We start from the raw sequence: 14,098 nt of genomic DNA, 5'->3' as shown, positions 1-14,098 counted from the left end.
CTTGTCGGGACACCCATTTATGCTGATGAATGCACTTGTAAGCAGACTAGGATCTCGTATGCTAGAATCCTAATAGAGGTCAATATGACTAAACCACTCCCTGAAGCTGTAGTCATAATGGATTGCGATGGGACCAAATACACCCAAGATGTTGAATACAACTGGAAGCCAGAGTTTTGTGAACAATGTCTGGTTGTAGGTCACAGATGTATTGAGCAGCCAGCGAAGATGAATTTACAACAGCAGAGACCAAACGTGCAATGAGCTAGAAGAAGGAGGCAAAATAAAACTGTCACTCAAGAATGGCAATACAAAGGGCCTGTTCAGGAACGGTACACAACAGGGGCTGATCAGGATATTGTTACACTAGCAGGCAACCAGCCAGCACAACGAACACAACAGCCGGAACCAACTAACCTCGAGACAACTAAAACTCCTCCCCAACAGCAGAACCAGTGACAAAGCCCAATGACCAGCAACAAGGCAGCGACTCAACCTGGTCCTGAGCTGAGCCTGGAGCTTTTTTCTGCCCTTAATAAGGCTCCTACTCCTATCAGGAATTATTTCTCTGTGTTGACTAGTGGAAACAATGAGACTCATACACGGCCTCCTGATAATGCAAGGCCAATTGAAAATTCAATATGACTTGGCTTTGTTAGAATGTTAGAGGGATGAATAAAAGGTACAAACAAAAGGAGCTGAAATACTATATCGCTAGTAAGAGGCTCAATTTTGTATGCCTAGTAGAAACTCGTGTTAAAATACATAGAGTAGCAAGTGTCTTAAATAATGTGGCTCCTAGATGGGGCAGCCTACACAACTATAGTCATGCCGAGAATGGTAGAGTTTGGATGCTTTGGGACCAAAACAGTTACGAGGTGCAGTTGATAGAAGAAAGGGCTCAATACATTCATGCACACGTGAAAGGTAGACTTGATGGGTTTGACGCGTATGTCACTACAATTTACGGGTACAACAGTTTGGAACAAAGGAAAATGCTATGGCAAAATCTGATTCGAATAGGCCATGGGGTTATAAAACCATGGTTGATGTGGGGCGACTTTAATGCAATATTATCTCCCCTTGATAGACTTATGGGAAACCCTGTTACTGCTGCTGAAACACAGGACTTCTCGGACTGTATCCAGGATCTACATATGAATGAACTAACATGGAAGGGTGAGTTTTATACTTGGTCAAACAAGCAAACTGGTGCGGACAGAATCTGGAGCAGGATTGACCGAGCTTTTGGAAATGCGAATTGGCTGATGCAATGGGGACATATCCAGACGGAGTATGATTTACCACATATTTCGGATCATTCCCCAATGTGTCTACAGTTATACACATAACCTCAAAGTGGCAGAACTCCATTTAGGTTCTTTAATATTTGGGCTGAACATGACCAGTTCCTTTGCATACTACAGGAGGTATGGATGCATCCGGTGGGGCAAACAGGTATGAAGAAAATCTGGCAGAAACTTAAAACACTCAAACCGCGACTTAAAGAACTTAACGTCAAAGAGTTCAAGGGAGTCCAGCATAACATCGATAAGGCTCGACTGGAATTAAAGACTGTCCAGGCACAGTTGGGGTCTCAATGCACTGATGAGTTGACAGCAAAGGAAAAACAACTCCTACTAAATCTAGAAAAATGGTCCTTGATCGAGGAAAGCATTCTAAAACAGAAATCTAGGGCCTCTTGGATCAAACTTGGAGATGGTAACACCAAATATTTTTCAGCCGTGATAAAAGAGCGATGTCATAGGAAATTGATCAGCGATATTCGCTCCTTAAATGGCCAGAGAATTCGTGAACCTAAAGATATTGAAGTGGAAATCACTAATTTCTATAGAAACTTGATAGGGTCAACTCAGGCATGTCTCCCAGCTGTAGATAAGAGAATTATGAAGCTGGGACCGATCCTACCAAGACAACAACAGCTGGAGTTATGCGCAGAAATCCAAGATTAGGAAATTTGGGAGGGGCTTAAATCTATTGATGATGAGAAATCCCCGGGCATAGATGGGTATTCGGCCTATTTTTTTAAGAAAACATGGGTTATTATTAAAGAGGATATCTGTGCAGCAGTCGAGGAATTCTTTAGCTCTGGGGTAATGTACAAGGCCATAAACTGTACTACTATCACGTTGGTGCCTAAAATCCCGAGCCCTGAGACGGTCAAGGACTTTCGGCCTATTGCATGTTGTACCATTTTGTACAAAATCATCGCTAAGATATTGACATCAAGAATGCAGAAGATTATGCCTTTCCTAATTTGTGAGGCTCAGTCGGGTTTTATACTAGGTAGGAGGATTTCTGATAACATCCTACTGGCTCACGAATTAGTGAAAGCCTACTCTAGGAAACATATTTCTGCTAGATGCATGATCAAGATCGATTTACAAAAAGCGTATGACTCAGTTGAGTGGGCATACCTAGAACAGATTTTAGAGGAGTTGGGATTCCCTGCAAAATTTAAGGGCTGGATAATGCAATGTGTTACTACTGTCAACTATACTATCCTGGTAAATGGGTCTCCAACTGAACCATTTGAGGCAGCAAAGGGGCTGCGATAAGGCGATCCGATCTCCCCGTTCTTATTTGCCATTGTCATGGAATATTTAAGTAGAAACCTGAACAATTTGCGGACAGACAGGTCCTTTAAATACCATCCACGATGCTCAAAATTAGGGATAACTCATCTCAATTTTGCGGATGATTTATTGTTTTTCTCCAAAGGGGACCTTGCCTCTGTGACGGCACTACATAAGTCTTTCTTGCTGTTCTCTCGGGCATCAGGACTACAGGCAAATTTGAACAAGAGTTCTGTTTATTTCGGGGGGGTTGAACAAAATGAGCGGGATAGAATCCTACACCACCTGGGATATTCATGTGGAGACCTACCCTTCAAGTATCTTGGTATACCGCTATCTACAAAGAAGCTTACTCTAATACAATGGCAGCCACTGATTGAGAAAATTGTTAAAAGAATAGCCTCATGGACTGCTAAGAAACTATCATATGCAGGGCAGGTTCAACTAGTACAAAGTGTATTATTTGGCATACAATCATATTGGGCACAACTCTTCATCTTGCCTGCTAAGGTGATCAAAAACATTGAAGCGTATTGTAGGAGCTATGTTTGGTCCGGGGTCAATACAATCACAAAAAAAGCATTTGTTGCATGGGATAGAGTCTGCTACCCTAAGGCTTCGGGGGGTCTCAATCTCATAAACCTTCAGGTGTGGAACCAAGCGGCTATAGCTAAACTCTGTTGGGACCTAGCGAGGAAGCAAGATCAACTCTGGATAAAATGGGTTCATACATTCTACATCAAAGATCAGCACTTGGCCACTCTTCCCATACTTCGTCAAGCAAGTTGGATGGTGCGACAACTTATTGGCACTTAGGGAAAGCTCGAGCAAATGATCACTGGGACGCTGCCTACCAAAAGCATAACCAGAAGCTTTTATCTACAGCTACTGAAAAACCATGAAAGAGTGAATTGGAAATGCTTAATGTTCCATAATGCTGCCCGACCCAAATCTGTGTTTATTTTGTGGCTCTGTCTTCATGGAAAATTATTGACAATTGATAGACTACTCAGCTGGGGACTGAGCTTTGATCCAATGTGTGGGCTATGTAAAACGTACAATGAAGACAGAGAACACATGTTCGTCAAGTGCACATATGCACAGCAACTCTAAAGCAGAGTTCTGACGTGGTTACAGCAACCACTGACCAGTGCGCAAACATCGCTGCAGCACCTGGAATGGCTGATCAACCAAGGGAAAGGTAAGTCACAGCAAGCTAGAGTATTTCGTATGGTGTGTGCTGAAGTGACGAACTCAATATGGACCGAAAGGAATGCGAGGATTTTTGAACAGCGAAGCCGTGAAGTGGAGAGGGTTGCCCGCGAAATAGCCTACATATGCAATGTACGAGCTACTCCAAGCCTCCAATCTCTTATGCAGAGCTACACATTCTGAGGGAGTAATAGACCCAACATTAGGCTTTATATGTGTTGTGTAGGTAGACAGTAGTAAACCAGATAGATAGCTGTGTTTGGCTATGCTATGGAGCTGTAATTGACACACTTGGTGATTAATAAAACAAGTTAGTTACCAAAAAAAAGATAGAGTTGAAATTGCAAAAACTAGTTCAAGGCACGCTATGGATGGAGCTGTCTTCAGAGTAGATTCCAGTCGCTACCCAATGCAAATAGCAAAGTGACTTTCTACTCCCAATACACAATGAACCACTCGGGAATCTTTAAATGTGTACTTAAATAAAAGTTCCGGAGAACTGATGTGCCATGAAATTATGGCACATCTGATAGCTTTTTACGAGAAGTTTTACTTGTTTTTAAACAATTATGTGTCGTTTTGGCGTGTTTTTATTATTTTTCAGGTAATTGAGGAGTTAAAGGACAAAAACACTAAAGTTTAATGATTAAGCATTGATGGTGAAGTTTTACGGGCCGTATGATCTTATACGAACCATAATCTTGATCGTAAATAACAATCATTGGAAACAGAATATTGAAGAAGAAGAAGATGGTGAAATACAACAACTTTTACGGACCGTATCTTGTGATACGGGCTGTACTCAAAACGTATTTAGCAATCAATAGCCGAGGCAGAAAGTTAAGTTTGAGGATGAAGAAAGACGACTAAGTTTCACGGACCGTATAATCAACTACGAGCCATATAATGTGATCGTGACTTTTCGCTGAAGACTTGAAGAATTTCCAATCATATAATTGTATACGGTCCGTCTCTCATTATATGGACCGTAATTAATGTTGGCAGGGCCTGTTTGCAATTATGTAATTTTATGTTTTTGAGACCTTATAAATAGCTCCTTGTAGGATTGTATTTATTTTCAGTTGTCAGGCTTTGTTTTTTGACTTAGAGCATTAAATACTTCATTGTTTTTGGAGCTTTTGGAGAACAATACAATTACTTTCATCTTATTTTAATCAATCGTAGGCAATTTGAATTCTTTATTACTTTGTTCTTCATTCTTCGTTATGAGTAGCTAATTTTTCTACTAAGGTTGTGAACCCTAGGATGGGTGTTATGTGATTGGGAATTGGGATTGATATATGCATAACGGATTGTTAAGGTTTATTTATTCTTTGTTCTTCTTTCATAATTGATGGTTGCAAACATTGATTAAAACCATAAGCTTTGCTTAACTTGAAAAAGTGAGTAGGGTTTGGTAGGAATAAATAATCAGAACTAGGAGCGTTAACCCTCTTTTGATAAATTCACTTAGGGATAAGAGGAATTTACTTGACACAAGATTAACCATTTTTCATATACACTCTTTTATATTTGGGAAAATCATAAAGAGAAATAGTCCTTAACAATCAGAAAATATTAAGGATTCAATAAGAGGTTAAGTGTATTCATACAACGATCCATTAGAAGTATATCAAGATCAATCATCATAGCATACACAACCTTGGTTTCTTTAATCATATTCATTAAAATCAACAATAATTAGTTAATAAACAACCAACTTTCTACAAACTCAACGGAATACGAAACTAGACCGCAAAAAAGTACTATACGATTTTAGTAACCATTTCACACCATATTCCGATTCCCTATAGGATTCAACCCCAACCTAGTTGGGTTCCTATATTTGACATCATCCGTTTTACATCATTTAATGGGTGTAATTTGAGCGTATCAAGAACCCTTCTAATCTCTTAACTGCTGATCAATTCGGAATAAAAAATAGAACATACTCTTGAAGAGAATGAAATGATAAAGAGCCTAAAGATTTATATATCCAATTACTAATTTTCTGCAATGTGATAGATTTATATAAAAAGTGAAACACACCTTTTACATAAATAAAAGAGTAAATCCCACTTTAACCCCCCCCCCCCCCCCCCCAAAACTTTTAGGGGTTGGGAAACGATACCCCCTCCACATATTGAATGAAAACGATATAACCCCCTCATGCAATATTTTCCGATGAGATTTTTTTTTTCTGAAACAAAATCTTTTTTTAATTTTTAGAATTAAAATACAAAAATATATAACTCTTATTATTATCCCATTCACCTATTTTGTTGAAGGTAATGTACTTCTTTTAGGATATAATTTTAGAATACAAAGAACACACATATAAATTAATACTTTACACTCCTTCATCTTACTACCAATAAAAATTCCTTCAATTTATATTTCATACGAAATTCTAAAATTTCAACATAAAATAGACTAATTTTGCATATTTTCTTGAATTTTTTCTATAATAATTTTTTCTGATTGCAGAATTTTAGCAACGATCTCAAAATAATTAAATAACTCTTAAATTTTGGCAGAAAGTTTAAAAGTCAAAACCAAAGTATTGTTTTGGATGAACATATTATATTTCCCCTTTTAATAAAATGTCATGTTAAGTCTTAGGAACATAAGAAATAATGGTGGATCCAGAATTTTAAATAAGGGGGTTTTATATATTTAAAGGAGTGAGCAATATCTTTTTTTTTTTTTTTTGCCAAATGGTTCATAAAGGTAAATTAAACTATTATTAGAAATTAAAATAATAATATGTTAGACCGAAAAATCAAAATAATAATATGACAAATGGTTCATAAAGGTTCTATAGCATGAAAAATACCCCCTTTATATATTGAATGGGAACGATAACCCACTTCGACTCAAAAGTTTGAGTGACTATCGCCAAAAAGAAAAAAGAAGTAAAAATTCAGAATATTTTTTTTTTTTGGAAGAAATATTTTTGGCGCTATTTATTTTTGATTATTTAATTTTTCTTCAAAATCAACATATCACTGACCACTGTATTAATTTTGGTCTAACATATTATTATTTCCTCATTTTTTAAAAACATTTTGAATCCACCACTATTTCTTATGTTCCTCGGACTTAACATGGCATTTTATTAAAAGGGTAAGTATAATATGCTCATCCAAAATAATATTTTTCTTTCGTCTTTCTTACTTTCTTCAAAAATTTAAGAGTTTTATTTTTTATTTTGAGATCATTGCTTGAATTTATCCAATAGAGAAAAAAATATTATATACAAAATTTAAGAAAATATGAAAATTAGTCAATCTTATGTGAAAGTTTAGAAATTCTGATGAAATATATTTACATGAATGAATTGTTGATACGTAAAGTATTAATTTATTTGTGCGTTCTTTGTGTTCAAAAATTATATTCTAAAAGAAGTACATTATTTTCAACGAAATAAGTAAATGGAATAATAATAAGTGTTATATATTTTTGTATTTTAAATCTAAATAATAAAGAAAAAAGATTTTTATTCAAAAAGAAAAACTCTCACCGGAAAATATTGCATATGAGGGGTTATTTTTACCAGTCAATATGTGGAGAGAGTCTTGTTTTTCAATCCTTAAATGTTAGAGGGATAAAATGATATTGACTCCAAATAAAAATATTTTTTTTTAATATTTTAATCTTTTAGATGAGATCGTTGATAATAATTTCGTTTACACATAGTTCAATGACGTCGTATGTAGTACTGTTGCATGTGCTGAGGTCCACATGTATAGAGACTTGACAGAAGTAGACCCAACTCTTCTCCAAAAGACTTACATTGTAAAAGACGGAGAGAAGACTTAAGTTGAATACTTCTAAATTTAAAATATATAAGTTATCTCCTAAAATTATTTAAAAAAGTCATTCACACACTTCAACTCAAAAAAAAAAGGCTAACATTTTAAATTACTTCGTCGTATTGTGTATATCTCAAAAGTTTAATAAATGAAAATCAAAAAATAGCCTTATTCCGAATAATTCATGATAATATAAGTTGACAAAGTCAGTATAGAAAATTATTGATTTGTTGAGGCAGGAGTCAGTGTTAAATTTGGCAGCATTCATACAATGGCCAATATAAGATTAAAAATACTTCTATACTTATTTTTTAAACTAATTTTAAGAACATTTCAATCATTTTACAGAAAAATACTTATCACTAACTATTTATCTAAGTCGCATTATTTCTATACAAGCACAGCATTGTTTATTTGTAAAATTAGCTTTCTAACACCTAAAACTAGTGTTTTTCAGCACTTATTAATGCTTTTCAATTACTTTTAATCAATTAATAATTCAAACGAGCTCTTAAAAATCAAGAAAATAATTTTCCTGATTGAGGTAGAAAAAATAAGTTTCACAAATTATGACAATCCACTCTGATTGCCTACCTCCGCCGCCCTCCCCCTTCCCGCCCAATTAATTACTCTAATCTTTTTCTTCTCTCATTTCTACCTTTCAATGGTGCAAGATATTGAATTTGAATCTATATATAATATAAAGTTAGTCATAGACTAAAAAAAAAGTGTATCACATAAATTGGGACAAAGCGATTAGCATATAAGTTGCAAATTTTCTTATGTCAATATGACGAAAAAATGTTGGTCAAAATTTATATATTTTAACTCTCGAAAAAACGTAATGTAACAAATAGTTTGGGACGTAGGGAGTATAAGGCTGTGCAGCCATTCTCATTTGACTCAATCACTACTAACCATTGATTCAATATTTTGCATCATTGAAAGGTAGAAATGAGAGAAGAAGAAGATTAGAGCAGTTGGGGGGGGGGGGGGGGGAGAGGCCGGGGGGTCAGGGCGGGAGGTAGGTCGTAATCAGTGTGGACAGTTATTTGAGGAACTTGTTTTCTGTTCTCCATTCAGAAAAGTCATTTTTTTTTTATTCTTCAACAACTCGTTTGAGTTAGATGATTAAAAGTAGTTGATAAGCATCAAGTGCTAAAAATACTTTTACTTATTGAAGCTGATTTTACAAACTACTTTTTTAGTAAAATCACTGAGATGTCCTTAAAATTAGTTTTTTAAAATTAAATTTAAAAGTATTTTTAAACTTATGCCATTTTATGAATGCTGCCAAATTTAACACCGATTTTTAATAAATTCATCCATCATATATATTATTCATATCATAAACTTTACACAGAAGGGGACATAAAACCAAAACCTCTAATAAACTATGTAGGGATACATGATAGAAGCACGAAGGGGGTTTCCCTTCTCTCTTCCAGCCCACAAAAAAAGTCCTATGAGCAAGGATTCTACGACTAGAATCCTTAGAAGCTCAAAAATCTAAGTTAATTCCTTTCTTATTTACCCTAATCCCGAAGTTGACCAAGCTGGCTTTCTCCCTAAAGTAATGTCCCTAGCAGAGGCAGGGAATTGACCTATTATGGAATTGAAAGTAGTTGGTGGATGTACAATATGTCAATTATTGGTGGATGTACAATCAGTGGCGGAGCCAGAATTTCCGCCGAAGGGGTTCAAAATGTAAAAAAGTAAATATACGAAAAAGCTTAAGGGAGTTCAACATCTACTATATATACATAAAAAATAATTTTAACCTTATAAAAATAGTATTTTTTTCCAACAAGGGGGTTCGGATGAACACCCTCTGCTCTATGTGACTCCGCCACTGTGTACAATATGTCAACTTAGCATCAATTATAGGAATTAAAAGAAGTTGGTGGATGTACAATATATGTACAACAGTTACAGTATAAACTGTGTATAACCATATATAATTAATATATATGGGCTAAAAAGGTACACAGTGAATCCAACCGACTACTTAATTAAAAATAGTTGGTGGATGTATAATAGTTGTATAACATTTACTCCCTCCGTTCCATAATAAGGGTCACCTTAACCAAATATTTTTGTCTCATAATAAGTGTCACCTTAGAAAACCAAGACATAAATTGACTAGTTTTTTTTAATTCTACCCTTAGACTATAAAGTAACATCTAAATGATGATTGGAAGCCACATAGTAACTTCGTATTGTTGGATTCTCAATGTCAAAAGGTTTACTTCTTTTGCATCCTCTACTCAAAAGGTGAAAGTAATTTATTTTTATTATATAAGGGTAATTTTGGTAAACTTCACATTGCATTATTAGTTTCTTAATATGCGGGTTTTTGGCTAAGGTAATACTTATTATGAAACGGAGATAGTATATTATAAATTGTGTATAGCCGTGTATAACTAATATATACCGGCTAAAAAGGTACATAGTGAATTCAATCGGTTACTTATGTAAAGATTCCAGTGAAAAGAAGAATTAAACTAATTAAATAGCCGGTACTCAACAAATTAAACTGAAAATAATTCACAAATATTTAATATATGTATAGTACCATATTATAATCAGTCTATAACCTTGTACTGACTAAAAAAAAGTAAATAGCAAATCAAGTCGACTAAAGATTTCATTAGTGGGGGGATTAATGAATTCTAGGTAGTGTTTTATGAAAGCTTCACTAAACATGTTAATCCAAAATGTAAGTCTTTTCCTTAAAACTTTTGGAGTATTCGCCGACTTAAGTCTTTGAAGATGAATTGTGTTTTGATTTAATTCACATACATTTGCTTCAGTCCAAGTCTATTCATGTGGATCTTTTTTTTTTTCTTTTATTGAACTGTCATCTTTGATCATTGATGGGCAAAATCTACAGCTTTGAGTTTGGCATTCCAAACTTGATACATGATCTATGCTGAGTAGGTTAGAGAAAGTCAGCTACTATAGAACACCAAAAAATTAGCCATCGATGCCTTATAACTCTATCAGATGGCTATAATGAACAATCCTATCAAGGTGGGTCATACACCAGTAGGGATGGTTTGACAGGTCTGATTCTGAAACTAGGCAGGTTCCATTTGTCCAAGTTGATTAGCCCTCTAACTGATCTTGGAAGCACAGAAAAGGAGTTGAAGACTTGGATTCCATTAGTACTGTGACTAAAGGAAGCCAACTTATCTGCAAGTTTGTTGGCTTCTCTAAAACAGTGGCTGATGTTGAATCCATTTTCTTCAACTAGATTCTGAATTTGTTGAATCTCTTTTGCAATCTTCCATGGTGGTTTCCACTCTCTTTTAATGCATTTGACGAGTAGAAGGGAATCAGTCTCTCCCCATACTAAATTGATTCCATTGTTTGCACACCATGTCAGGCCATATAATAAAGCTGAAGCTTCAGCCATGTTGCTAGTACCCTGCCCCAGATTAAAGCTACAGGCAAAAATGAAGTTTCCTTAGTTGTCCCCTATGATTCCCCCTCGTCCGCACTACCCATCCTTGCTGCTTCCGTCACTGTTCAGTTTTGCCATCATGGAGGGAGGTTTTATCCATCTAACACTGATTGCTGATTTTTGGTTGACTGCATTCTCCATGGCTCTACATAAGCTACTCCATGAATTTCCAATCCTTGCCTTTGTGAATTTATTCTTTGTGATCTGCAAAGTAGAAAAAAATATGTTAGATTTTGTGACATATACAATAGGCTTAATTGCCTCATGCTTACTGCTGCATCTGGATTTCCAAATCTCCCAGCAAATGATAGGAGGGATGATCTTCGATACAAAAGCAGCTATAGGATTAGAGGTCTTAAGTTTCCATCAGTTCAAAAGAATAAGCTTGAGGGAAATGTTCCTGTAATTGATACCCAATGGACCTGCAAAGAAGCTCCAAATTTTCTTTGCGAGGTCTCCATAGGAAAACAAGTGTTCAATGTTTTCACGAGTATTGCCAGCGATATCCCCCTTACAACAGTAGCACCCAGGCTCTATAGAAATTCCAAGACTAGCAACTTTGCTATCAATGGATAGTCTGTCTTGGATGGCTCTCCAAGTGAGAAAACACATTTTGAAAGGAATATTTTTATGCCAAAGATTGTCTAAAATGTCATTTTTTGGTCTTCTTTGTTGCATCTTATCCCAGGCAGTACCAACACTAAATGAACCAGTTTGCGTTTCTGTCCATATAGGTTTGTCATCAGTGTTGGATTTAAGCTCAAAGTTGTGTCTGATGATCTTGTTGTCCACATCAGTTGGGAGTTGAGTACGGAGCTTGTTCCATTCCCAGCAGTCTCTATTGAGAACCATGTCTACTTTCAAAGTGTTATGAACAATATCCACATTAACAATCTGGTTGGGGGGCCTAGGCTAGACCAATTATCAAACCAAAATGACACATTTCCTTTCCCTATACTCCAGTAAATGCTTTCTTCAACAGAATTCCTTATGTTGCACAAGTATTTCCAACTTTGTGAGTCCCCTTTGGTCCAATTCACAATAGTAGGATGCTTGTTTTTGTAGTACTTGTTCTCTATATATTGACTCCAAAGGGACACCGAGGTTCTCAGGTTCCACCATTGCTTTGATTTAAAGGCATGACAACTGTCTAATAGGCTTCTGAATTCCCCTCCCCCCCACCCCCCCCCCCCCCCCCCCCCCGTTCATTGTAGGGAAAACATAAATTGTGCCACGAAACCCAATAGTGTTTCCCTCCAGTATCATTTCCACCCAAAAAAAATCTGTTGATATATTTTTCAATAAGCTCTAATGTTCCCATAGGTGGGTTGATTGCGGTAAGCATATGGATAGGCATGGCTAGTAGAACATGTCTGATAAGAATTGCTCTACCACCTATTGATAGAAATTTAGTGTGAAATCCTCTAATTCTATTGACCACTTTGGTGACAAAACCAGAAAAGTAGGCATTTAATTTTGTACCAATAAACAAAGGACAGCCAGGTAGATCATAGGCATTTTGTGATATCTCATCCCGGTTGCAACTTTCAACTTGTTTATGGCAATGAGACTTGTCTTGGATCCCATAGAAAAGCAACTTTTGTTCTTGTTGATAAGTTGTCCAGAAACTCTTTCATATTTGGTTAAGGTGTTCATGAACATTTGAATAGGCTTCTTATTATCATTGCAGAACAGAATGGTGTCATCAGCAAATGTCAAATGGTTAATGTGAGGACCCCCATCCAGAATCCTTTATAACCATGTTTTCCTTGAAAATCATTAAGCATTTGAGATAACAACTCAGTACTAAGAATGAAGAGGGAAGGAGATAAGGGGTCTCCTTGTCTCAATCCTCTAGTGGATTTGAAAAATCCATTTCTTGTTCCATTTATAAGCACTGAGTACCAGTTGTTAGCTAAGTAGTTGTGGATGATGTTCACCCAATTCTCAGAGAATCCCAATCTTTTGAGCACCTCACAAAGAAATTTTCATGAAACTCTATCATAAGCTTTGGTCATATCAAGGTTCATAACCACATTACCTCATCTGCTTGGATTGTTGATGTCACTGATAATCTCCTGTGCCAAGAGAATATTCTCAGTAATAGCTCTACCCTTGACAAATCCACTTTGGTTTTTGGAGATAATTCTGGGTAGAATGGTAGAGAGTCTAGTATTAATGATCATGGAGATAATTTTACTAGATACATTGCACAAACTAATTGGTCTGAGATCAGAAAAACTTTGAGGTTGCTCTATTTTGGGAATATGGACCAAGCAAGTAGGGGTATAAAATTTAGGAAGAGTGGCTCCAGTAAAGAAAGTAATGATAGCATTATACAGGTCTTTAGAAATAATGTTCCAGGCCTTTTGATAAAAAATGCCACTCAGCCCATCTGGCCCTGGTGCACTATCAAGGTTAAGAGAATTAACACAGTCCTTGATTTCCTGCAAAGAAGGGTTAGCATTGAACATTATGTTATCTTCATCAGTAATGCATCTCTGCAGACAGTTTAAGGCACCAAAGTTGTTGTTATCACTGCCCTGCTTGAACATATTTTGGTAGTATCTCATTGCCCCTTCAGCAATATTATCTTTGTCTTCAAGCCATTGCTCATTTTCATCCATTATCTTCCTTATAGAAAGTTTTCTCCTTCTGTCTTTAATGATGCTATGAAAATAGGCAGTGTTAGCATCACCTTCTTCAAGCCATTTGACTCTTTCTTTTTGACTTAGCATGGAGTCCTGAATCTTAAGATACCATGTGAATTGGGCTCTGCATCTAGAAAGCTCCATTCTATTTTCTTCTGTATTTCAAGTGATATTGTTGTCCTCCAACCTTCTCATTTGGGCTTCCAACCTTTTAGGTTCCTCATAAATATCCCCAAAAGATTGTCTAGACCATGTGCTGAGAGTTTTGCTAGTATTCTTAAGCTTCTGGTGAAAGGCATACAAAGGATTTCCATAGACATTTTCATCCCAAGCCTCCTTTACTACTTGTAAGAAATC

The 14,098-nt window shown here is 36.1% G+C and overlaps 1 protein-coding gene across 1 annotated transcript; it reads right to left on the bottom strand.

The window, feature by feature from the left end:
• Positions 1-10,652: 10,652 nt before the first annotated feature.
• Positions 10,653-11,942, bottom strand: LOC132624477 (uncharacterized). Its single transcript, XM_060339252.1, has 4 exons — positions 11,513-11,942; positions 11,352-11,428; positions 11,131-11,294; positions 10,653-11,070 (listed from the first exon to the last, which is right to left on the bottom strand). The coding sequence occupies exons 1-4, from the start codon at positions 11,940-11,942 to the stop codon at positions 10,653-10,655; spliced, it is 1,089 nt and encodes a 362-aa protein (XP_060195235.1).
• Positions 11,943-14,098: the final 2,156 nt, after the last annotated feature.

This window comes from Lycium barbarum, chromosome 2 (genome assembly GCF_019175385.1).
Source record: "Lycium barbarum isolate Lr01 chromosome 2, ASM1917538v2, whole genome shotgun sequence".
Taxonomy (NCBI): domain Eukaryota; kingdom Viridiplantae; phylum Streptophyta; class Magnoliopsida; order Solanales; family Solanaceae; genus Lycium; species Lycium barbarum.
This window is presented reverse-complemented; position numbering and strand designations above follow the sequence as displayed.